Raw genomic sequence first — 25,045 nt, 5'->3', positions numbered from 1 at the left:
ATCACAACGAAGGAACTGTAAAAGGATTTCTTAGAAAGACAATATTCGCAACAAAATCAAGCACAAAAAACACCTTAAAAGAGGCTATTTCTGTAAGCATTCTCATCTTTAACCCCAAAAGAAAGCTTCAAAAGTTTAGGGTTTCCAGAACAGACCCCATATTTAACAAAAAATAAAAGCTTTGATGGCTAGGCATTTTCAGAATGGACAACACACATGAAGCATGTTGCATCTCCAAATTGAATAATTTTGAACTAAAAGAGAAAATCTTCAAGGACTGAATAAAACTCAAGTTTTAACATGATCTCAGACTTGCATTAAAAAGAGAGATTGAAAGACACTAAATGGAGGTTCACAGTATTTACTTAATAGCTTTGGCATTTTCTAGGAGTTGTGTTTGCACTCCCAGATTGTACTCGTACTGGTTTTATCCTTCAGTCCCATTGACCTATTTATGGTCATTCATTGGACATTAATAAAATTATCTTATCTTATTGAAAGACACTAAATAGAGGTTCATGGTATTTACTTAATAGCACAAAAGAAAAAGATGCATTGAAGGATAAGATTGGGATAAAGCAAGAAGAAACGAAAAATTGACCATAGAGGTTGTCATAATTAACACTCATACATACAGGAAAGGGAATACCTGTCTCCCTCTTTTAACACAAATTAAAGATTTACCCATCCCAACCAACGTATTTCCAATAACTGCTACCAGAAAATCCAGCAGTTTATATTCATATCATATCTTTCTAAACTTCCGAATTAATTAAACATAGATTCACATACACTCCTTGGAATAGAGATAAAACTAGGCAATTCAAAAATTTAGAGAAAGGGCAAACCTTCTGCCAGTTTTCATTGCAACAACAGCAGAGCCACCAGCAATTGTTACATTTTGTTGACTCCTCTTCCGTGTGGATCTTTGGAAGATGCCTAACCATGACAAACTCCTCTTTAAACTTAGGCCCATACTCCGGCATAAAAGAAAGTTTGGAAACCTCTAAGAACTTGCAAACCTGAAATCCAAATATTCCTCTTTAAATTATACATAAGAGTATCATCTAATAATTTTGCAATGCAAACATTTTAATGGAACAAATTTAAAAAATAATACAAGCTCTTCCTAGTGCAAAACCACACCTTCCTGAACACCCATCAGAAAAATATTTAGAAGCATATATGCATTGGAATTAGTTTTAAAGAATTATGCTAAGGCACCGGGTACATATCCCCCTGGCCCCCACTGCCATTCTATTTGATACAGATGTGATCCAGATCTTGTAAGGATATCAGTCAGATATGGTACGGATCCATATACATCCATATCTGCTGCACATCCAGCCATTGACCTAGATCAGATAGGTGTTAGATATCTGCGATGGGAATCAAGAAGGATCTGGATTAAAATAGATAAAGAACAGGAAAAACAAGCAAAGTGAAAGAGAGATAATTAAGTACATAAACAGTTAAACTAGAAGAAATGAATTTCCCTATCACTAGGCTACTTGTATAAGGAACTTTTACCTACCACCTAGAATAATTTCACACTCAGATAAGAGGATAATAAGACTGTTACGACCCCTTAATATTTATCGGATTCTTTAATATAACCTCTTTCCACAAATGCTGCAGCCACTCTGAGCCTAATGACATTGATCTAGCAGCGATTGGAGCACAATGCCAAAAGATATTTACCAAATAGGCTAGCACACATCAACCAAAGTACCCATGTAAAAATCCAGTGTCCTCCTCAAACCACTATGAGAGAGGTCCCTCCACAAGAATATCTCCATAAATGTTCAATGTATTATGTAACCAACTAAAACCATGCAGGTGGCCTCCAAGGCTAGCTCATTTCATCAAATACCATGAAAATTGTGGAACGCATGCTCCATACATGTGGCTCCAAAAGAAAAGATATCCCATCAAGATAACCATAAAAAATCTAATGTGTGGTCTCCAAGGTGTAACCACTCCTTAAAGTAGATACCAGCGGTCATACCCATGTGTTGGAGGGTCAAAACTATCAATAATGCCATAGATCCATGTGAAAGATAATAATCAATGTCATGAAGAGAAGCGACATGCACCATCAACCAAGCAAAACATCCACAAAATATCAAGTGTACAAGTGCCATAAGGAGTGGGCTTCACCTAATCAAACCTCAAGCATCGTGATGAACATATCAAGTGTGAAAAGTAGCCCCATAAGTTGGTGCTCACACTAGGAAGCCTCCAACTGTTGGAATCATGTCGAAAGAGGTCAATATGCAAGTCAACAATGAGGTCAAAAGGAGGTCAAACAATCATTAAGACATCGCAATCATCCTCCACATGTTTGCATGAAGTGAGTGCTCCATCTAGGGCAACAACAAGGGTCATTACAATGTGAAACAAGCATGAAATACACCAAGATCTCCTAGGACACTCACACTAGGAGGCATCCCCACTATGTAAAACACATTCAAGACATTATTAACCATGCTAAAACTGTGTGAAAAGAGATCAGCGCTAAGCACCCCACCTCCTTATGACATTAATCCATACAATATATAACCATGTGCTAGGGAACTTATCTGCTAGGCCATCAACTACCAAGCAACCACCATAAAATTCCTATACACTAGATTCATGTCATGTTACGATCAATCACTAGGTAGGCATCATACACATGTGCAAGGGGTAATACCATCTAGACATGATGAGCAATATATTAAGAATAACAACACCATGATACCGATATAAGTCACATGAAGTAACAAGCAACACCATCAACTATCCTCTAATATACTGATCCATCAACCAAAGACACACAACCATGAAGACAGAACCAAGCCACGGCAATCCAAAGTACTCAAGGAACCAAACGGCCATCCTCATGAAGCAATCATCTTCCAAATCACACATGTAATCCTCATGCTACATAAGGGGTAACAGCACCTAATACTTTCTTATCAATGATACTATGCACATTCTCCATTCAAGATGCTACATTGACTTTATCTCAATTTGGAGGCTGATACTTTACAAACAACATGCTTGAGTAGGTAGAGAAGATTTATCACAAGTCCACTTGTTTACAAGGGATGGCATTTGAGGCTTCAAGGGACTCCAATCTAAAAAAAGCATTCAATTATTTTTATTGATGTGAGAACCTCTGCAAAAGTACAAAAGGGACCCTTGAAAAAATACAGTTGACGTGCCCATAGGAACTCTAAACATTTATCTCTATTAATTTGAACTAATTATTTACTCAATTTTAAAAGAAAATTAAAGTAAATAAACTCTTGTTCAGTGAAAGAGGAGGGAAATGTGCTGAACTTACTTCCTTAGAATTCACAATATCTAGATTGTCGAGAAAGTGATTCAGGTACCCTTGCATTGCGGACTTAGCTCCATCAGATATGTGTTGTAAGCGTCCTATTGCTGGACGAATGACAGGCAATGCTGCAATGGAGGGAACATCTCTGTGCCAAAAAGTGCCAATCTGTCACCTCCATGCAGCGTTGAAAGTCTGCGAAAGCAGCAAGAAAGAAGCAAGATTTCACGCACAAAACGATCAACTTAGGTGGCAATTAAACACAATATGCCCATGTAACATAAACGGAGGATGGAACAAAAAAAAATGGGGCATAGAAACAAAACAAGCCAAGTAAAAGTTGACAACCCTCCCCTCATGTCCCATGGTGTAAACAAGTAGCATAAATTGCAAGCCGCAAATTCCATTAAAAAAGACTCTAATATTCAGACTCTTTGACAACAGAAAAACATATCCATACTGGAGAAAACAAAGTAAAAGAGGATTTAACTGAAATATAGATATACACCGTAGTGGTAGTCTAAGTAAAATTTTACAATACAAATAAATCCAAAGACTTCTAGGAGTTGACAGTTTCCAGTAGCACTCATCTTGTTTTAATTGAGTGCTTTGGTTAGGCAGATAGTGCCAAAGGTGGCTTCATGTAAACCTTCCCCTCTTACCATGGATGAGAATTTGAAAAAAGGATGGAAGTGGTTTTGCAATCTCCATGTTAGAGTGATGTGCATGCTCTCTTCCATGCTTTAAAAGACAGGAAACCTCACTTATAGTTATGACCACATAAAGTTCAAAACTAAGATTATTTTTCTTCCAACATTTAACAGCTAGATAATATCTAGAACATTAACTCTTAGGGAACTTTATATCATCTGCTTTCAAGAAGTACGCCTCGACTTCTTAGCTAACATAGTTGGTCAATTCCAAAGCAGATGTGCACAGAATGTAAACACTAATAAATGCTTCAAATTCGAGAAAGGTGTCATAAATCAAGCTGGAACAACAGCAGGATTGAAAGTCAAACAAATAGCTTGATATTCAGTAAGAATAGAAGCTAAAGCACCTGCTTTTACTTGGATGGGTTTCCTCTTGGTATGAGGATACCAGTTCTTCATCATGTTCATCTTCATCGTGCCCTTCCTCTACTCCAGCTGTGTGCTCTCCAATACCGATACTCTGGAGCCACTCTTTAACCTGCACTGAGGAGGAAGGTTTAAGTCATTCAGCTAAAAACTAAATGAGCCGTAAGCTATGAAAGTTTAAACAATAGCATACAACATTATATAAAGAAAAATAATAATAATAAAAGAGAAAGAATAACCCAAAAAAAAACAGGCATAATGCCATTTCAATCCCACCTTTAAACCAGGCATCACAGGTCAAAACCAAAGAATTCAACAAGTTTAATAGGGAACACTATTTTGTTTTAGATGGGCTATATGCTTAGATTACATCAGAGATGCCTAAGCGTCCCTTCGCTTTCATTCTGTATGTTGTAAATCGCAAGTCACATTTATCAATCTCAGTCACTCATGCGCATTAATGTAACTAGTTCCTTTTTTTCTTTGTAATCCTCACAAACACATAAATTAACCTCACTGCTCCTTAAAGGAAATGTACTCTCTAGGAACTGACAATCTCTTCCTCAAAATAGCACAAACAATAAGACTTGCCTGCTCCTGCTTCTCATGCAGCTCCTCAATAATTGCCCGTTTCTTGAGAGCAAAATGCAAATAGAAAACTTGTGAAGCTTTCTTTACAAGCCGCCATTTGAACTGGAAACCAAAATATAAGATGTTAGTGTCAAAATGAGCTCAGTTTCAATTTTCTAAAACCAAAGAAATAAAATAAACGACCAAGAGCATATGGAATCTCGATATATAAAATTATCATTGATCAGAATATTAAATCTAATCATCCAATGTAAAGAATCGAATATAAGTTCCAAAAATAGATGCTGAATAGTATATAAAACATCTATTTATCTGATGCTGAAAAGTTTATATATATGTGTGTGTGTGTGAATTGAGTTTAGCCTGGGTGGTTGGGCAGAACAGTTGTTATCCTCTCCGCCCAGATTCAACTCTCGTATGTTGACATGTTTACGCTCTGGAATAGAGTAACTTGGTGCGCTCTTATGTGAGTCTATACTGAGGGCTGGCCTAGTACCAGCAACCTCTCTCTTGCCTTCGAGCTGAGAGGGAGGCTGACTTTCTTCCCCAGGCGGTACCCAATGCTCAAAATTTTTTCCTTGAAAAGAAAAATAATATATATATCTATATATATGAGCTTTCTTGCAATTCTCATTGATAGATTCCCTTTAAGAAGTTAATAAAATATCCAGTGTCAAAAGACATGTGAAATTTGACACACATTTTTTCTCAGAAACAAGCCTTTAACCTGCAAAGCAAGCTATCTGATCTATCTAGCAATTGCCATCCATAGCAATTGTTTTCACAAATATGGACTGCACATGGTGTTATTTTGGCTATATGCACCCTTGCTATATATATGAGAAACTTTGCATATTTGTGTATAATGGTTGGGATTCATGCGGATGCACATGAATATTTACATATATTTTTTTCAAAATTTGAATATTTATGTATTTTTTGGTTTATGTTTTTTGAATATTTACATAATTTTTCGAAATTTGAATATTTAAGTATTTTTTGGTTGATAGGTTTTCTGGTCTATTTTTTCCCAATTCCCAATTTTGGGGTAGACCGATTCGATCACCAATCCGGTTTTAACTTTTGATAACATTGGTTCATTCCTCATTGTTTACTTTTAGCTTTAATTTTTTAGTCTTGACTCTAAATATTGATGACCTTAGACCAAGTCTTTGACTCGTCATTTTTTACTATTTTGAGTTTGAGTAATTTCAATTTACTATTCCATTGTTCAGACTTTAATATCTACTATTCCCCTTCGTCCCCCTGAATTACCCTAAATTTTCAGGGTGCTCCCACACATCCCCCCTATGTGCCTCCTCGTTCCCACACGCCCCCATCCCGAAAACTTGGTGGAACATTGAGAATAACCATTAAAAAAACCATCAATTCAAACAAACAATTTGTTTAGATTCTAGAATAAGGAAGTTAAAAAATCTATAGTGTATGTTCACTATATATCAAAAGACACTTTAGTTGATTGTGTAAGAAGAGGAGTTTTGTGAACAAGAAGCCAATAGCATGGTACAATGATGATTAGAAAACGCCAACTATAGTCATTAAATATCTCAACTTGTCAAATTGGAAGAAGAAAGAAGTGTATAGATAAGATTAGCAACTTCAATAATGTTTTGATTTGTTGCATACTCTAAATATCCCACAATTATGTTACCAAATCCACCTATTGAGTATCCAAGACAACATTTGAGGGTACAACTATGTTACCAAATCCACCTATTGAGGATCCAAGACAACATTTGAGGGTACAACTATGTTACCAAATCCACCTGTTGATGATCCCAGATCCAAATATAAATGCACCCTGAATATGTATGACAAGATTTGAGGGTACAACTATGTTACCAAATCTACAAATTGAGGATCCAATATCTAGATCTAGATCCACCACATATATGTTTCCCTCTTGGAAACAACAAAGATTGTGTTCATGGTTTGTTTTGGACTTTCCTAAAATGTGATTTAGTGGATACTTCAAAAAACTCCATTTATGTTACCAACCAAGAGGGTATTAACAAGGAGTTTGTAACCCATTACAAGATGGTTCTTCAATCTCACACCTCGAGAAGGAAATAAGGTGGACACCCAACTTGTCTTGATGTGGTCCCCTCATTGACACTAGAGGCATGAAAGAATGTGTGAGAAATTGCTAACTTTAAAAGAGTTGAAAACTACTCTAAAGGACATGGTGGAAGATAGGTCGTCAACATTAAACAATTTTTTATGCTAAGACATGTAGGATTTTGTCTTCTCGAACCTACTCCAAATTTACAAAGAAGCTATACAAAACGATTGTTCATGGCCTATATAAATAAATGAATAAACCAGTTCATTCCTAAGCTCAGAGAAGCTAAACCAAATCCTAGCTAGACCCAAATTACACTCTTGAATGCATCTTAAAAAAATTGGCGAGGTTTTATCTTGATTCTTTACACATCAAGAATATCTTACATAATATTATATGCATGAAGCGGACAGAATTTGTTGGAGGGTGATTCATTCTAGATAATGTCATTACAAAATGGTGCTGAAAATGTAGCGAGCAAGGTCTTTTGACTTGTGTCTTACTGTTAAAATTGGAAACTAGGGCCAAATTCCACTTTGGACAACTGATTTGATGGAGATAATTATTGCATTAAATTCCTCTTTTCGAAAGGACCAAAATCGACCTAAAGATCACTAAATTTGGACAAAGAAAATTATGTTTTTGAAGTGAAGCCCACACATATCCAAATTGTCAAGGTCGGCCATAGTGCACACCTTCATGTAGGCTCATGAAGCCCAAGCAACATGTCTCTTGACCCTCAATGATTTGTATAAATAGAGGTGACCTCCAACCTCGTTAGACACATCCTTGTGCATCCATTCATGTGATAATACATCTTTGAGGCAATGAAGTTGGTTGGAGGAAAAGGCATGGAAGAAAGGGTTGTTTTGGGCATATCTATCTTAAGTTGCAAGTCCGAGTAATCACAGAGGCTGACCGCAGGCATAAGGGAAGAGTTGAAGTGTTTGGGTGTGATTGTATGGTGTGGAAACTCTCTCCTAGATGGGCCGCAGCTACAGGGAGTCTTTCTCAAGCAAGTCGCAGGACTAATCTAGCTTAACAAGGGGCCGAGAGGGAAAGCAACAGCCCAGGTAGGTGAAGACCTATTTTGGTGAAGGCAGGTTGGAGTGGAGGATTGTTTGGAGGCTGGATTAAGCCCAGACTTGTAGCAGAAAGCAAACAGATTGTCTTGAAGGGAGGTCATTGTTGTAGAAGGTTGTTTGAGTAAGTTTGTGAGGGTTGTAGCAGTGTGCCACAGGCCCTAACCAGGAGCAACAGCAGTATACTCCAGCACTTGTGATCATAAGGTATGTGCAGATATGATGTATTTGACTAGTTTTGGATGCTAGTTGGATGGTTGTCCAGATTGGACAATCTGTAGTAGCTCCTTGATGGACTGTAAGTAGCCCTAACCAGACCAAGCTTGTACAGCAATATGACACCAGATTAAGAGGGCACAATTTGACTGATCCAGAATTGCAATTTTGATTGGGTCATCTATTTATCCAAGGGCAGTGATATTGGATCTTCAAACTGGCAAGTCAATTTTAAATTTGAATTATTGTATTGTCTCTCTCTCTCTGTTGAACATTTGATATTAATAATAAGAAGAATTGATCAAGGCTTTTCCCCATCTTAGGGTTTTGCACTGGCTTGAGCTATATTCTTGTGTTCTCTTGTCTTAGCTTCTCTTCTACATTTATCGTTTATGTTCTTTCTTCAGTTACTGTCAATGTGATAATGATTTATGTGATTGCTCATGGAAATGAAATGGATCAATAAATGGACTAATATGTAACATTGAAGTAATTGTCCTAATAAGCAAAGAACATGTTAACTAAAATTAACATGGTATCAGAGCTTGGTGAGGACAAGCCCAAGCAAGAGGAATGCAATCACAAGAGAAGTTGTCAAGTTTCCATTGAGCAAGGGACTGTTAGAATGAATAAGTATCTTGTTGCAAGCCCTAGCAATCATGAAAGGTCTCTGAAGGAGTTATGAATTCAAGTTTGGGTATATGTTAGAGTTGGGCTCAATAGCTCGTGAAGGCCACTAATCAAATCTGAAGATGCTAATCATGATTGCAAGTCCTCCTTCAGCAACTAATGGAAGCAGTCCTATCTTGAAGTGATCTAAGGTCGTGTTAAGCCTTCAAGCCTTTTTGAGCAAACAAGGAGTTGAGGAGAGCTTAGTAAAAGATCCAAGTCTCTTCAGAAATCCAAAAGGTATGTTCTTTAATTCAGTTGAGAAGAGGGCTAGTGTCACTATTGACATTCTTGGAAAGAAGCTTTGGTGAGGACCTGTGGATTTAATCCTACAGCAACTAAAATCGTTGAGGCACAATTCTGGGGTCTTTTCAAAAGACAGAAGTTCTGAAAATATGGACGACCGAACTTGAAATCACTGTCATCTTTTTGCCATGTTGTTTGCTCATAGAAGCATGAAGGCAGGAAAGAGACCTGAAACTACATTGAAAGGCAGGAAAGACATAGTTCTGGAATTACATTGAAAGAGACCTGATTTGGAAACAAAAGAAGATTTAGTTCTGAAAATTCGCTACCTCGGGATCATATGATTTTTTGTCTAGCAAAAAAGAGTCATATCCGAGCCTCATAAATTCTGAGAAGATTTGGAAGCCCAGAAATTCGTCTTCAAAGGGATCTGAGTCCTTCTTGTGCACCTATATTATAATCCCAGAACTAAAGCTCAGTAGTCTTGATCTTATCCATATGACTGAAGAAGCCACTGTATGGGCCATTGTTGTTCTGTGCATTCATGCGATAGAAAAGTCGAGTCGCTATGACCTGGTATCATATATATATTATATCCCTATCGACTAAGTAAGCCGACCTGATAAGGGTATTTCAATTGTTGGAAAATCAGAAAGGCAGAAAGATTTTCTTATACTTGATAATTACTTGTGATGTTCTTGACTTCTTATTAAGTTTTCTTTATATCTTCTTTCTTTAGTTCATCAAGCAATTACCAAAGTGAAAGCACATAAAACAATGGACACCAGATATAGGCACTATGCCAGGGCAAAACCCCCCTCGAGGGGAAAACCCAGTCAAAATTCTCTTCCTTTCAATAGTATTCTTTGAGACTCTTCACCCTAGACAAAGACCAAACCTTCCCTCCACACCAAGTTAGCCTCCCAGATCTTCGACCTCTCTTCCAGCAACTTCGACTATGTAGCAGCTTCCAGCATCAGCAAAACTTGGAAGACTTCGATCTCCCAAACTAGGGCACGAAACAAAGAGAGAGAGGCACCAAAATTTTGTTTTTCTTCTTCTCCTTAGACTCCACCCAACTCGCACTTCCTTCCCCTTCTTCTTCTACTTCGCACTTCTTCCGACTTCAAGAGATATCGAACTTTCTTGTGAGAGAGTGTGCTCCAAATGAATTCGACTTGCTTCTATTTATAGGCTTCAAGGGAGGTCGAATTGATGTCCTTAGGCCGACTTGATGTGGAGGATACATAAATTATATTTGACTCAATACTAAACCTTTTTACATGATTCAAAAGCCCAAGAAGGGTCTCTTTAAAAGTACAATGACTCTATTGACTCAGAATAAATCCTAGAAGTCCTCAATGGGGACTTTGACATAAAACATGGTGACCCAAGCATGAAACCCATGCTTTAATAAGTCATAATAATAATAATAATAATTCTTTTCTTTATTCTTTTGACAAGTACATTACAAGATGACTCAAATACATTTAATGAACACCGAAACTAGTTACATTTTCCAACATGAATGGGTCGACATTCTCGTTTTTCTCTGAGCTTCAAAAGAAAAGGTCTTGGGTATGCTAGTTGGTAATAAGGTCGAGAGCCTGCAAAGAAAGATCCTCAGTTGCAGAGGATCCATATCATCCTTGTATGAAAGCATGCAATGTGAGGATCCTCATTCTAGAAGAAAGCCAAATATTTTGCAGAACCTACAACGTATGGCACATGGAGCCGAGTTGGTCTAAACTTGTAATCTTTTGTTGCTTGCCATGATACTTTATCTTCGAGAGTGTGTATCTGTGATATAGAGGCCGAGATCCTCAGTACAATTTTATATCTTATGCAAAATTAAACAGTGAGAAGGATCAACCGACTAAGAGGTAGTTGGTGCCTTGGTTTGGCCTGTTGTTTTGGAAAAGTCTGCTCTCTTTTGTAGAAAGGTCAAGCCTCAGCAAAGAAAGGATTTTTGTGTCTCCTATTTATGCCAAGTCCCAGTGAAGTTGTCCTTGAAACAATTTGTAAGAGTAAAGATACTCATACAACTCTACTCTGAGCATTCTATAGATGAAGTTTGAGGCCCTAATCAAAGGTCAAAGGTTGTTAGAAGAGTTCTCTTCAAGGAGGACAATGAGAAGATGCCTAGAAGCTGATGAGATCTTGTTGAAAAGATCAGTAGCAGCCATTTATATCTTTGTCTAGCAACTGAAGCAATGGAAGTTCATGCAACACCTTTATGTTGGCACCTTTGGGTACCCTTGGAAGTCTAGTAGCTAGGAGAGAAAGTGCATGGCACTTTGGAGCAGTTCCTTGTAACAGCCCTTATGAGCATGAAAACAAAGGTGCCTTGAAGAAAGTACATGACAGATTCTATGTCTTAACAAGCTCGATAAGCAGAAGACCCTGATTTTGGCATCTTGGTTGGGTCATTGGGCACTTTGATGCGTTGAGCCAGGATCTTACAAAGAATGGTCTTATGGATATGGATGCTTAAGTGCGAAGTACCCCTCCTCATCATGGATTGAGTAATTTGATGCATTGGTAGCAGTGATCTAGCGATGAAGAATAATGCAGTTGTTTTGGGATAATCTCATGGGAGGATTTCTTCACCTTGGTTGAAGAAGGACCACGATAATTCTTTAAAGTTTTCCTCTCTGACCTAAAGCAAGCTTCCTAGAAGTCTGATGAGATGGAGAGGTTGTTGGTCTGGATATATATATCTTGTGGGATCCCTATTATTCTTGATAAACACCTATCATATGCCTCGCTATAAAGACTCTAAGTCGATTTATGGATGAGCCTCATATATTGGATAGTTGCTTGTTGAGATATCTCTGTGATTCTATTATCTATGGTCAGAGATACACTGCCAGAATCTAAGATTCCATGGATACTCTGATGTTGGCTCGATTGGCAATGTGATGGGTGGAAAGAGCACATCTAGTACTATATTTCTTGATTTTGTTGCTCTGGGAGCACTATTCAGGCCAAATGTATAAAGCAGCATGCATGGCTCATTATATGAAGCCAGTTGGATGAGGAAGCTCTTCAATGAGTAATTTCAGCACGTGTTGCAAACCACCGTTGTATATTGTAGTGTGAGATTCACTTTTCGGAGAATCCCATGTTCCACGACCGCTCTAATCATATTGGCATCAAGTGCCACTTTATTTGGGATATGGACTATTCAGGCCGAATGTATAAAGCAGCATGCATGGCTCATTATTATGAAGCCAGTTGGATGAGGAAGCTCTTCAGTGAGTAATTTCAGCACGTGTTGAAAACCACCGTTGTATATTGTAGTGTGAGATTCGCTTTTCGGAAAATCCCATGTTCCACAACCGCTCTAATCATATTGGCATCAGGTACCACTTTATTTGGGATATGGAACAGTGGGGAGCAATCAAGATCCATCATTTCAGGATGGATGTGCAGGTTACCGACATCCTTACCAAGCCTCTTGGTAAGGTCAAGTTTAACTTCCTTCATAGAGATGTTGGGAGTCATGGAAAGACCCTATTATAAGGGTCTCGGTTGAACATTGAGCTCTGGGAGCTCCTGGGGACCTGGCGTACTTCTTGAAGCTATATGTGACCATAGGGTGAGTGGTTCACCTTCCCCTATTGGTACGTTGTGTACAGGGTGAGTGGTACACCTTCCCCTCTGATACCCCATGATGTCGCATACGGTGAGTGGTTCACCTTACCCTACGATTGATGAGATACGCATAAGATGAGTGGTTCACCTTCTCCTATGGCATATAAGCAAGATGAATGGTTCACCTTCTCCTGCAGATGCCTCGGCATACACCTTACCCATGTAGTCCGAGACTCATGGGAAGTACCTCGCATCTAGCCAATGAGTTGGGAAAAGCGAATAGGGGCCATAGCACTACAGATGGACGCATCATGTACTGTCGTACTCCCTATGTCTAGGATGCATGGTGTTCAACAACTTGATTTGGGATCAAGTCTGATTGGGATTCTACCCCTAGTTATGTGGACTGATTTTTGTCAGTGGAGAGTGGCAAGGTCTCGTGACTCACTCTTAATCGATTCTTCTTATTATCTATATCAATGTTCAGCAAAGCCAAGACAAGATAAAGATATTGTTAATGATGTCAGGATGACATGTTGATAAATGGTCAGATATTGGCAAAGTGGAATTCTCCCTAGTTGAGAGGGAGTGTTAAAATTGGAAACTAGGGCCAAATTCCACTTTAGAGCTCATTTGATGGAGATAATTATTGCATTGAAATCCTTTTTTCGAGAGGACCAAAATCGACCTAAAGATCACTAAATTTGGACAAAGAGCAATATGTTTTTGAAGTGAAGCCCACACATATCCAAATTGTCAAGGTCAGCCACACCTACATGTAGGCTCATGAAACCCAACGACATGTCTTTTGACCCTCAATGATTTGTATAAATAAAGGTGACCTCCAACCTCATTAGACACATCCTTGTGCATCCATTCTTATGATAATACAACTTTGTGGCAGCGAAATTGGTTGGAGGACAAGGCATGGAAGAAAGGGTTGTTTTGGGTATATCTATCTTCTGTTGCAGGTCTGAGTTATCACAAAGGTTGGCCGTAGGCATAAGGGAATAGTTGGAGTGTTTGGGTGTGATTTTATGGTGTGGAAACTCTCTCCTAGTTGAGTCGCAGCTAAAGGGAGTCTTTCTCAAGCAAGCCACGGGACTAATATAGCTTAACAGGGGGGGCGAGAGGGAAAGCAAAAGGCCATGTAGGCCACAAAACTATTTTGGTGAAGGCAGGTTGGAATGGAGGATTGTTTGGGGGTTGGATTAAGCCCAGACTCGTAGTAGAAAGCGAACAAATTGTCTTGAAGGGAGGCAACAGTTGTAGAAGGTTGTTTGGGTAAGTTTGTGAGGGTTGTAGCAGTGTGCCACATGCCCTAACCAGGAGCAGCAAGCAACAGCAGTATACTCCAGCACTTGTGATCATAAGGTATGTGCAGATATGATGTATTTGAGTAGTTTTGGATGCTAGTTGGATGGTTGTCCAAATTGGACAGTCTATAGTAGCTCCTCGATGGACTGTAAGTAACCCTAACCAGACCAAGCTTCTACAGCAGTATGACACCAGCTTAAGAGGGCACAATTTCACTGCTGCAAAATTGCAATTTTGATTGGACCATCTATTTATCTAAGGGCAGTGATATTGGATCTTCAAATTGGCAAGTCAATTTTAACTTTGAATTATTGTATTGTCTCTCTCTCTCTCTTCTGAACATTTGATATTAATAATAAGAAGAATTGATCAAGGGTTTTCCCCATCTTGAGGTTTTTCCCTAGCTTGAGCCATATTCTTGTGTTCTCTTGTCTTGGCTTATCTTGTGCATTTATTGTTTATGTTCTTTCTTCAGTTACTGGAAATGAGATAATGATTTATGTGATTGCTAATGGAAATGAAATGGATCGATAAATGGGTTAACATGTAACATTAAAGTAATTTTCCTAAGCAAAGAACTTGTTAACTAAAATTAATACTTAGCAGTGAAGACCTTGAGTTGTCCTCATGAGTTAGACTTCAGTTAGGATGAAATATTTCCAGTTTACTGGAATAATCATCAAGTTAGCATGTGTAGAGTTTGAGCTTCAATTAAGTGGAGTTTAATTAGTTTGACTACAAAATGAGGTGGCAGTTAGCAGTTCAGTTAAAGTGAGTTAGTCTTCAATCTTGATTGAAGGAAGAGCGAGTTAGATCTCTCGTGTTGATTGGAGAGAGCACAAGTTAACAACTCCAGTGATGATTGGAGAGAGCACAAGTTAACAACTCCAGTGATGATTGGAAGGAGAGTGAGTAACACTCTCAATTAACTCGCTATCAGAGTTCAAGTTCTAAATTAAGTTGGGCCTCCTTGCATGGATCGAAGTTCACCTATAAAGAGACAATGAAAGCACAAGCAAATCACATTGTTTTGAGCACAAATGTTTGTGACAAGACAAAGCTCATGAGTTTGTGAGAGAGCCTTGATTGTGGAGTGCGAGAATTGTGTCCTAAGAAATAGGAGCCACAAGTGCGCTAGGATTTAGGAGTTGGTTGTGTGCAGGAGAGAGGAGTTGGGGTCCTAAAGAATAGGAGGTTGAAATGCACTAAGAAATAGGGCACAAGTGCGCTAGAAAATAGGGCCTGGAGTGCGCTAGGAAATAGGAGATCAACGCAAGGAATAAGGGGCTCAAGTGCACAAGGAAGGAGGAGCAAAATTGAAGCAAGACAGCAGGGTTTGCAAAGCAAGTCAAGGAGGCAGCAAAGGAAGAATTGTGTGCTGGAACTGAGATCAAGTAGTGATCAAGGCAGGCCAAGATCAGTTGTATCAGCTGAGAATTGTGTGAGAAATAGAACGCTTTCTCAAGAGAGACAAATTGCTAATCTCATTGAAAATGAGGTTATGGAACATGTCAAAGGTTCTATCACTAAACCAAGAGAGGAAGATGCTCAAGCTCTTGCCATATATATGAAAGGGGAAGTTAGGGCTCAAAGGATTCTCATAGAATCCATCAAGGATCCCCTCATCCCATATGTATCTAAACTCAAAACTTCAAAAGAAAACTATGACAAACTAGTAGAGTTATGTTCCGTAAGCACAAGTGGAGAAGTCATCTCATTAAGGCAAGAACTCTACAAGTTGAAGATGACAAGGGAAGATGGAATAGCCTCATACTTTATGAGGATATCTGAGATCTGGGAGAAGTCATGTCTGATAGAGAAATGACTACAGTTGTATTAAATGCACTACTGGAGAAGTGGGGTAATTTCACTTCAAGTATTTATGGGAAGAAAGAAGCTACTCCATTCCAGAATCTATGGTACTATGCAAGATTGAAGAATCTAGACTAAACGCCAAATCTAATGTGGGAGCAGGTGAGCAAAATCAAGCTTATGCTGCAGTGACAAGAAGAAAGGGAAAATTTGGAAAGTCTAGTTCTTGGAAAAAGAAAAGGGGCATTTCTAAAATTCAATGCTATGGGTGTCAAAATAGGAACACTAGAAAAGAGATTGCCCTAACGTCAAGAAGGACAACAAAAGAGGAAGAGAAAGAAGACCATATCGCCAAAGAAGTAGAGGAAGTTGAGAAGAAGAAGTCCAAGACAGAGGAAGTAAGAGGCTATTACTGAGATAGTCTTCCTCACCTAAGTTCTTCTCAAGTTCCTAAGTCTTATATTGCGACATATGGCTATCATTATTCACTAAATGGGATGCATCCAGGCATCATAGGAGCATTGGAAGCAAGAGCTCAGGAAATCATCATAGAGAAGCATGAAAGATGGTTAAAGGATATAGCTCTTGGGAATCTCATTGGAACATAAGTGGTAAGGTCATCTAGTACAAGGTTTATAAGACATCTGTCAAAAGGAAACATTTGTTGATGGGGATACCTCTTGGGAATCTCATTGGAACATAAGTGGCAAGGTCATCTAGTACAAGGTTTATAAGACATCTGTCAAAAGGAAACATTTGTTTATGGGGATACTCAAGATTCTCTGATGGAATCTTCATCGATAGGTTCACCGATCAAGAGAGAAAGCAAGTGTTTCATCAAGAATTCCAAACTTGTGGAATTCATGGGATGATGGTATGATGACATAAAAGTAAAGTAGATCAAGGGATTGAAACTCTTTCAATCAAGGAAGCTATTGCAGGAAGTCTGGATGAACCAAAGAAAAAATGAGGTATGTATGCTTACATTTGATGTTGTGGAAGTCATGTCATATGGTTGCAGGTAACATGGATCAATGCTCTATCTTGAGAGCATAATCAAAAGGAAGGATCTCCTCCCTCGAAGAAATGCAGGAATGCATGAGTCATACATTCACTAGATGAAATCAACATAATATGTCCTCATATGAAGTATGAGGTGGTTGACAACAATTGAGGAACTCTGATTGGAAGCTCCTGGGAATGAGATGTGTGACGAAAGGAAGGAAGAGATCATGGAATATGCAACCATGGTAAAGGTTATCAACACCCGAAAGACCAAGAAGATTTCACTAGGATATCTCCATGGAAGATATGAAGACTCTAACGAAGTCTGGAAAAGAAAGAGACCCTTGACAATATATATCTTTGGGAGATGTGTCGATATGTATTCAGGATGTTGATGCAAACTAAAAGATGCCATGATAAGAGACCATCACAAAGGTAATGTTGATTTTAATGTTCATTCATTTATTTTTGATCTAATATCTGGATGGGTTTATGCAAGGCTGCCAAGGGAAGATCCATGGATGTCTTCCACCACCGACGCACGTGTAGTAGGACGAAAGATCCTTAAGTAAACATGGCATGAAGGAAGGCCAAATATGGACTGATGGATCACTTTTCGATGATGACATGACTAACTCATGGATCAAAATGATGGATGGTTTGTGCCCTTAGAAGAAATCCCAAAATATGAAGACTCTTGAATGACGAAAAGAACTTCATGACATCGTGAGGAGTTCTTCAAGAAGTTGGTTGTCCCATTATCTCCACCGAGGAGCTGTTGTAGGTCCCTAATTAAGAGGGATCCTGGAAACAAGTTTCTTTTTTTTAACAACGTGGTGAATCGGTAACTACCAGACCTAATCTAAGGAAGACGCAAAATCAATTCTCATCACTGCCACTAGAACTGGAAACAAGTTTCTTACTTGTAAGAAACTTGGAAATTCCTAAGCCAAGAGGAAGCTTAGGTACATTCCTTCTGTAGGAATGAGTATATTCCTTTATTGGAATAGTTATGTCCTCCCTAATTAAGAGGGAGAGATAGATATGTCATTCTTGTCTTCACTTGGGAAGACAGAATGGAGAATTGGGTAAGCATCTGACATCCGATGCTCTTTGAGGATGTACGAGGGCATCCAAGATAAGAATAGTCATTGAAGACCGATATTCTTTGAGGACTGGGAATCCAAGATAAGAATAGTCCTGGTGGAACACACCTTGAGAACCTGGGTGGAGTATGTTCTGAGAGAGACAATGATGAGCATGTTTATACATCATGAGTCTCGCCAACATTGTGATCGGATCTCGTGGAGAGATAGAGTTGTTAGTCAAGGCCTTGTTATGTGACAATGTTGGTTGATATGATGTTATACTGATGGATTACCAATCTGACTCTTCTTATGAGAAATTCTTGAGATTGAGAATGACCAAGTACGATTATGAATACCTCCCTAGTTAAGAGGAAGTGTTCAAAAGTGTAACTAGGTTCGGTCTTCATAATGACATGTAATTATGATTTTATGTATTTGATGAAAAGAAAAAAGAAAAAAATTATTATTGTAGTGCTTGTCTGATGGGTTTCATGAGCAAGGAATTTTATTTTAGTGATGGCTCCCATTGTGAACCTTTAGGATTTGTCATCTAATCATAAAAGTCAATTTGAGTCTATGTCATGTATCTACTATGAAGGACCCTTCTTGGGCATATTACACTTATGTAAGAGTCAATAGAAATGTCAAGCAGTGTTGTGAAAAGCGCGATTAAATCGCGCTTTTTTCCCCTCGCCGATTTAATCGCGCTTTTTACACGAAAAAATCGGCTATTTTTTTTTGCCGATTTTTTCCAAAAAAAGCGCGATTTTTTCCGAAAAAAGCGCGGGGTATCGGGGCAGCGCGATTTATAATGAGTTTTTGGGTTTTTTGTTTGTCATTTGGACAGTGGTCGCGCGCGGAAGGAGGAGGAGGTGTTGGAGAGCAGCTGAAGAGGGTTTGTGACCAAATCTAAGTGCTTAGAGGACAAATTCAAGAGGAGACCACCGATTTCTCCATAGAAACGGTATGTTGATTAATTTTTTTTGTTTTCTTTGTTTAAAAACATTGTTTTTCTATGTTTTTCATTGTTTTTCGTTGGGAAACTTCATATGGGCACCATTTTCCTTTTGTTTTCATTGTTTTTAAAGAATTTTTTGTATTTTTTCATTGATTTGGGATGGGTAACTTGGTATGACTATGGGAACCAATTTTTTTTTTTCATTTTTTTAAACATTGTTTATGTTTTTTCATTGTTTTTGGCATTTGCCATTTGGTTGGGTAACTTGGGTTTGGAACTTTGGATTCTGGAAATTTGTAACTTGTAATTTTGTAAATGCTAAATTGTAATCCTAAATTCCTATTTCCTAATCTTTATTTTCCCATAGGTTTGCAAATTCAAAGTTCAAAAACAAACATGCCAAGGAAATTGGATCCTTTCTGGGAATATGGTGAACCTAAAGCTCCGAATGATAGACAAAACTTGAATTGCAAGTTGTGTGGAAAGGAGATACGCGGGGGGGTGTACAGGTTAAAGTTTCACCTTGCACAAATTCCTGGACATGATGTGGGGCCCTGAACAAATACAAATCCTGAACTTATCCAAAGAGCCATGAGAGCACTGGGAGAATTAGAGCACACTAGAGAGGCCAAAGAAGAACTCAAAAAGCAACTAAAAAGGTCAGTTGAAGGAAGTGGCCCAAGTGGCACTGGTTCTACTGCAGCATCAGTCAATCTGGTAGCTGCATCATCATTTTTTGTTCCTCGAACCACACCTGGTTCACAACCATCTATCGGTTCAATGCTAAAAAGAATTGATAAAGAACAAGCTGACAGGTTGATGGCAAAATTTCTCCTCTGGAGTGATATTCCTTTCAGCATTGTAAGGAATAATCCATTTTTCCAACCTACTGTTGATGCTATTGCCAGTGTTGGCCCGGAGTACAAAATCCCTTTTTATCATGATTTCAGAGGCCGGATTCTTCAAAATGAAAAGCGTTACTGCACCCAAAGATTGGAGGATTTTAGGGCATCATGGGCACAAACAGGATGCATTGTTATGTCAGATGGTTGGACTGACCAAAAGGGGAGAACCCTTATAAACTTCTCAGTTAGTTGTCCCAAGGGGACTATGTTTATCAAATCTGTTGATGCATCTCATCAAATCAAAGATGCAAGAACTTTATGTGATTTGCTGGATGTGTTTATTTTGGAGGTGGGTGAACAACATGTTGTCCAAGTCATAACGGACAATGTTGCAAATTATGTCGCTGCTGGTAAATGTTTATGGACAGGCATCCTACTTCATTTTGGACACCTTGTGCTGCCCATTGTATTGATTTGATGTTAGAGGACATAGAGAAAATTCCCTTTGTCAAAGATATTGTTGACTCATCAAAAAGCATCACAAAATTTATATGTAATCATACATTTGTGCTTAGCTTGATGAGAAGATTCACCAACAACAAAGAGTTGGTGCGCCCCGCCATTACACGGTTTGCCACGAGTTTCATATCTCTTCAATCCCTCTTGAATTCTATGTGGGATGTGAAGAGAATGTTTCTTTCAGAGGTGTGGCGTGCTTTGTCAATGAGCCGCAAACCAGAAGGAGAGGCCGTATGCAGACTAGTTTCATACCAGGAAGACTTTTAGGCGGGAGTGCAGGAGGTGTGCGCCGTCACTGAACCTTTGGTAAAGGTTCTTCGGTTGGTTGATGGTGAGAAGCCCGCAATGGGCTATTTGTATGAAGCCATGGACAGGGCCAAAGAAGCCATTCGGGCTTACTATGATGATAAGTGAGATGATGGGTTTCAGAAACAACTCCTTCTATGGGGAGTGATTGATGAGCGATGGAACAACACACTCCATCATCCCATTCATGTTGCTGGGCTTTTCCTGAACCCTGCATTTTCTTATGCATGTGGGTTTGATTTTGATGCTGAGATCATGGATGGATCCTTATCCTGTGTCCAGAAGATGGTGCGATCTCCAGAACAACATATAGAGATCTCTAAACAAATTGAGACATATAAGATGGCAGGTGGCACATTTGGCTTTGAGATGGCTATCACTGATAGGACGATTAAAATGCCAGGTATTTTTTAGTTTGTAACTTTGTTTCAAATTTCATTGTCTCTTCAAATTCCATTTTTTTCTTATGTTTATTTAAAATTTTATTTGTAATTTTGTTGTAGATGCATGGTGGAAATGTATGGTGGCAGGGTACCCCTTTTGCAAAAGCTTGCCATACGCATCCTCAGCCAAACATGCAGCTCCTCAGGATGTGAGCGCAACTGGAGTGTATTTGAAAAAATACACAACAAGAAGCGCAACAGGTTAACACTTAAACATTTAAAATATTGCAAATTTCCAAATAAATTTTTGAATTCATTAAACAATATTTTTTTTATAATATTAATTATTAATTATTATTTCATGATCTTTGTACAGGTTGGAGTCCCAGCGACTTAATGACATGGTCTACGTCTACTACAATCTTCGATTGTGGGTGAGGCAACTTGAGAGGACACCTGATGTGGATGTCATCTCATTGGATGGGATTGACACCACTGCTGCATGGAGGGTTGAGGCCGAAAGGCCTCTCATGGATTCTACTGATGATTGGTTAGTGCAGGATGTAGTGGAGGGGGAGGAGGAGCAGGAGTAGGAGCAGGAGCAGAGAGGAGGAGGAGGAGGAGGAGGTGACACCGCCTACCCGGGCTACCACTACCACCAGTAGAGGACGTGGTCTACCTCCTGTAGCTCCTACTTCTAGTTCTTCAGCTTCTAGAGCACATCAGACTCCACTGCCATTTCCACCAGCACAGGCACCAGCATCTACATCTAGAGGGAAAGGGAAAGCTGTGACATTTTCTCGCAAGAAGGGCAGAGGAAATCAATAGGATTAGACTTTCATTTTATTGTATATGACATTATGACATGATGAGATACATTATCATATTTTTTGTTGATATTTTGAGGCTGAGTTGGGACTCAGGAGTCAAGACTTACTATTCAGGACATGATTCAATGTTATGTGTGATTTTAGCGCTAGAAATGATATTAAACATCTTATATATTAGTTTTTTTATCATATTTATGTGTCAATGTATTTATTTTATGTTGTAGATGGTTTAGATATTAAAAAAATTGAAAAAAAATGAATATTTTTGTACCAAACGATTTTTTCCCGCTTTTTTCCCGATTTTTCCTATTTTTTCCGATTCGTTCCCCACGCCAATTTAATCCTGCTTGCGCTTTTCACAACATTGATGTCAAGTAGCCCTCCAAGACAAGCACAAGGCATCCCTCTTCAAGTCGGCTTCAAATGGAATTAATTAACTCCTCCAAATAGTCATGCTAACTCACACTATTCAAGTCGGCTTATTACGGAGGCAAACCACTATAAATAGGGCCATCAAAATTTCATTTAGACACAAAATTTTCAGTGATTAGGTCTAAAGCAAAAAGTGTGAAGTACAGCAAAAGGAGTCGAGAAAGAGCAGCCAAGAAAGTGCGAAGTTTGAAGCTTAGTTGCAGCAAAAGGAGCCGAGAAAGTGCAAATTCTGAGGCTTGGTTGCAGTAGAAGGAACAGAGAAAGAGTAGCACTCCTCCTAGCCGAGTTGGAGGAAAGAAGGTCGAATCTAGAAGGGAGGCCGAGACAAGAATTAGAAGAAGGTAAAGTCTAGAAGGAAGGCCTAGATAAGAAGAAGATCAAGTCTAGAAAGGAGGCTAAAGGTTTGAAGTTGAAGAAGGTTGAAGTGGAAGAGGAGCCGAGAAAAGGAAAGAAGCAGCAGGTTCACTGTCGTTGTCAAAGGATCTCATCAAGAGAACTTTTGTCTTGGTCTTGGAGTGGAAAATAGGTCAAGGGTCAGGGTCTTGGTATTCGTCAATTGGAATCTCTATAAGAAGAAGAATTTGTTCGGGTTTTCCTCTCAAAGGATGAGAGGTTTTGGCCCTGGCTGATAGCCTATATTCTTTCGTCGACGCGTTTTGAACCAACCAGTGTGGTTCATCATCAAGACAAGTTGAAGAATCAGATCCAGCTTTGCATGTTAAATAGTGAGAGCGAAACCTCCAACGGCTATAATTCTAGATCAGGGAACGGTTAAAATGACTAACGGCTAAACTAGACTGGGGAGCGGTTAGATGGACATGACCAGGGGCATAACCAAACTTAGTAAAGAACTAAATATTAAAATATTAATTAATCAAATGGATATATTACCCAAAGGTTTTACTCATTATAAAAATTATATTATAAATATATATATATATATATATATATATATATATATATATATTAATTAAATTAATAGTTAGCTAAAAAGGTCATAACTATTTAATGAAAATATATAAATATATATTAGAAACTATTTATATGGGGATATATGAAATTACATAGAGGTTAAAAATAATAAAATAAATTTTAACCTCTATGTAATTTCATATATCCCCATATAAATAGTTTCTAATATATATATATTTATATATTTTCATTAAATAGTTATGACCTTTTTAGCTAACTATTAATTTAATTAATTTATTTTATATATATTTATATATATATATGTGTGTGTGTGTGTATATATATATATATAATATATAATTTTTATAATGAGTAAAACCTCTGGGTAATATATCCATTTGATTAATTAATATTTTAATATTTAGTTCTTTACTAAGTATGGTTATGCCCCTGGTCATGTCCATCTAACCGTTTCCCAGTCTAATTTAGCCGTTAGTCATTTTAACCGTTACCTGATCTAGAATTATAGCCGTTGGAGGTTCCGCTCTCACTATTTAACATGCAAAGCTGGATCTGATTCTTCAACTTGTCCTGATGATGAACCACACTGGTTGGTTCGAAACGCATCGACAAAAGAAATATCATGTGATTTACGCCGAAAAATTCTCTCAAACCTGATATGGATCACAGAAGCCTCAATTCAATAGCCTATATTCTGTGTCTCTTGTCTCTTTATGGTTTATGCATTGGTAGTTGTTTGATGAAGGACACTAATAACCTAAATAAAAGAAGATCCTGATATAAAGAAGTAAAAAGCACTCACAAACAGTTACTAATAGAAGAGAAATCACTTAATTGCTATGCCCTAGATTTCTCAACAGCGGGGAGTTTGAAACATGTCCCAAAAGAGAACAACAGTAATTTGTACAAATTAAGAGAATGGTGTGAGATAAACCCTAGACATTCCTCTTCCAAGCCTTCTTGGATTGATTTCCTTAGCCTTGTAGTAACTTTGAATTGTTCCACAAATTGTCTTTGAATAAATTTGATCAACCAAACAAGAGAAGAGGATTCATGTGTAAACCCTTTTGTCTCATGAAAAAATTCACATTTGTATTAGATAGTTCAACAAGTTCAAAATGACTGTCAAAGAGGAAAAGGCCTATATTTATAGATGAGGCTCTTCAAAAATTCCTCCTTGGTCTCCCACAAAAAAAGTGACTTGCCATCCACAAAATACTTGGAGGCTAAGTCAAAAATTAATTTGTTCAAAATTACATTGAGTAAAACCCCAATAGAGGCAAAAAAGCTACATCGATGTGGCCAAGAGGGGCCATTTTGACCCTAGATGACAAAACGTTCTGCTTGTGATTGCATGGCAATGTTCCTTGAATTTTTCTTCATCGTTTGGTACTCCAACGACTTGAATTGACCATGTAGAATGCTCAAATGGCTAAGAGAAAGGTGGATGGCTCCTCAAAAAACAGCGACAATAAAGGCTCAAATAATGCTTATTACACTTCAAGATATCTCTTAAATGAAGGCCCAAGCCTATATTGTAAGTCAAGGCATTCCATGAGGCATGGGAATGACTTTCCAAGCTCAAAATTTGGTCATAAAACCCTCAATAAATAAAGCAATGTCAAACATAAAAGAAATAAATGTGTCTGGAGGATGCAACATTCCCTTGGATTCTCTCTTGATTTGGCTTGAAATAATTTTAGGAATACTTGGAACCTTGAACAACCTC

The 25,045-nt window shown here is 38.3% G+C and overlaps 1 protein-coding gene across 2 annotated transcripts in view; it reads right to left on the bottom strand.

The window, feature by feature from the left end:
- Nucleotides 1-25,045, bottom strand: part of PLDP1 (phospholipase D P1) — a 349,866-nt gene that overhangs the window by 303,510 nt on the left and 21,311 nt on the right. For both annotated transcript variants that reach the window (XM_089419470.1, XM_089419468.1), the window contains exons 2-5: nt 4,996-5,097; nt 4,386-4,516; nt 3,332-3,473; nt 849-1,022 (exon numbers count right to left, since the gene is read on the bottom strand). In XM_089419470.1, the coding sequence (XP_089275596.1) occupies nt 849-1,022; nt 3,332-3,473; nt 4,386-4,516; nt 4,996-5,097 (549 nt within the window). The remainder of the gene's footprint in view (nt 1-848; nt 1,023-3,331; nt 3,474-4,385; nt 4,517-4,995; nt 5,098-25,045) is intronic.

This window comes from Pinus tabuliformis, chromosome 4_1, assembly GCF_031772625.1.
Source record: "Pinus tabuliformis cultivar Carrire ecotype Pingquan chromosome 4_1, CPIR1, whole genome shotgun sequence".
In the NCBI taxonomy this organism is placed as follows: domain Eukaryota; kingdom Viridiplantae; phylum Streptophyta; class Pinopsida; order Pinales; family Pinaceae; genus Pinus; species Pinus tabuliformis.
Note: the sequence above shows the minus strand (reverse complement) of the source record. Positions and strands in the feature narration are given on the sequence as shown.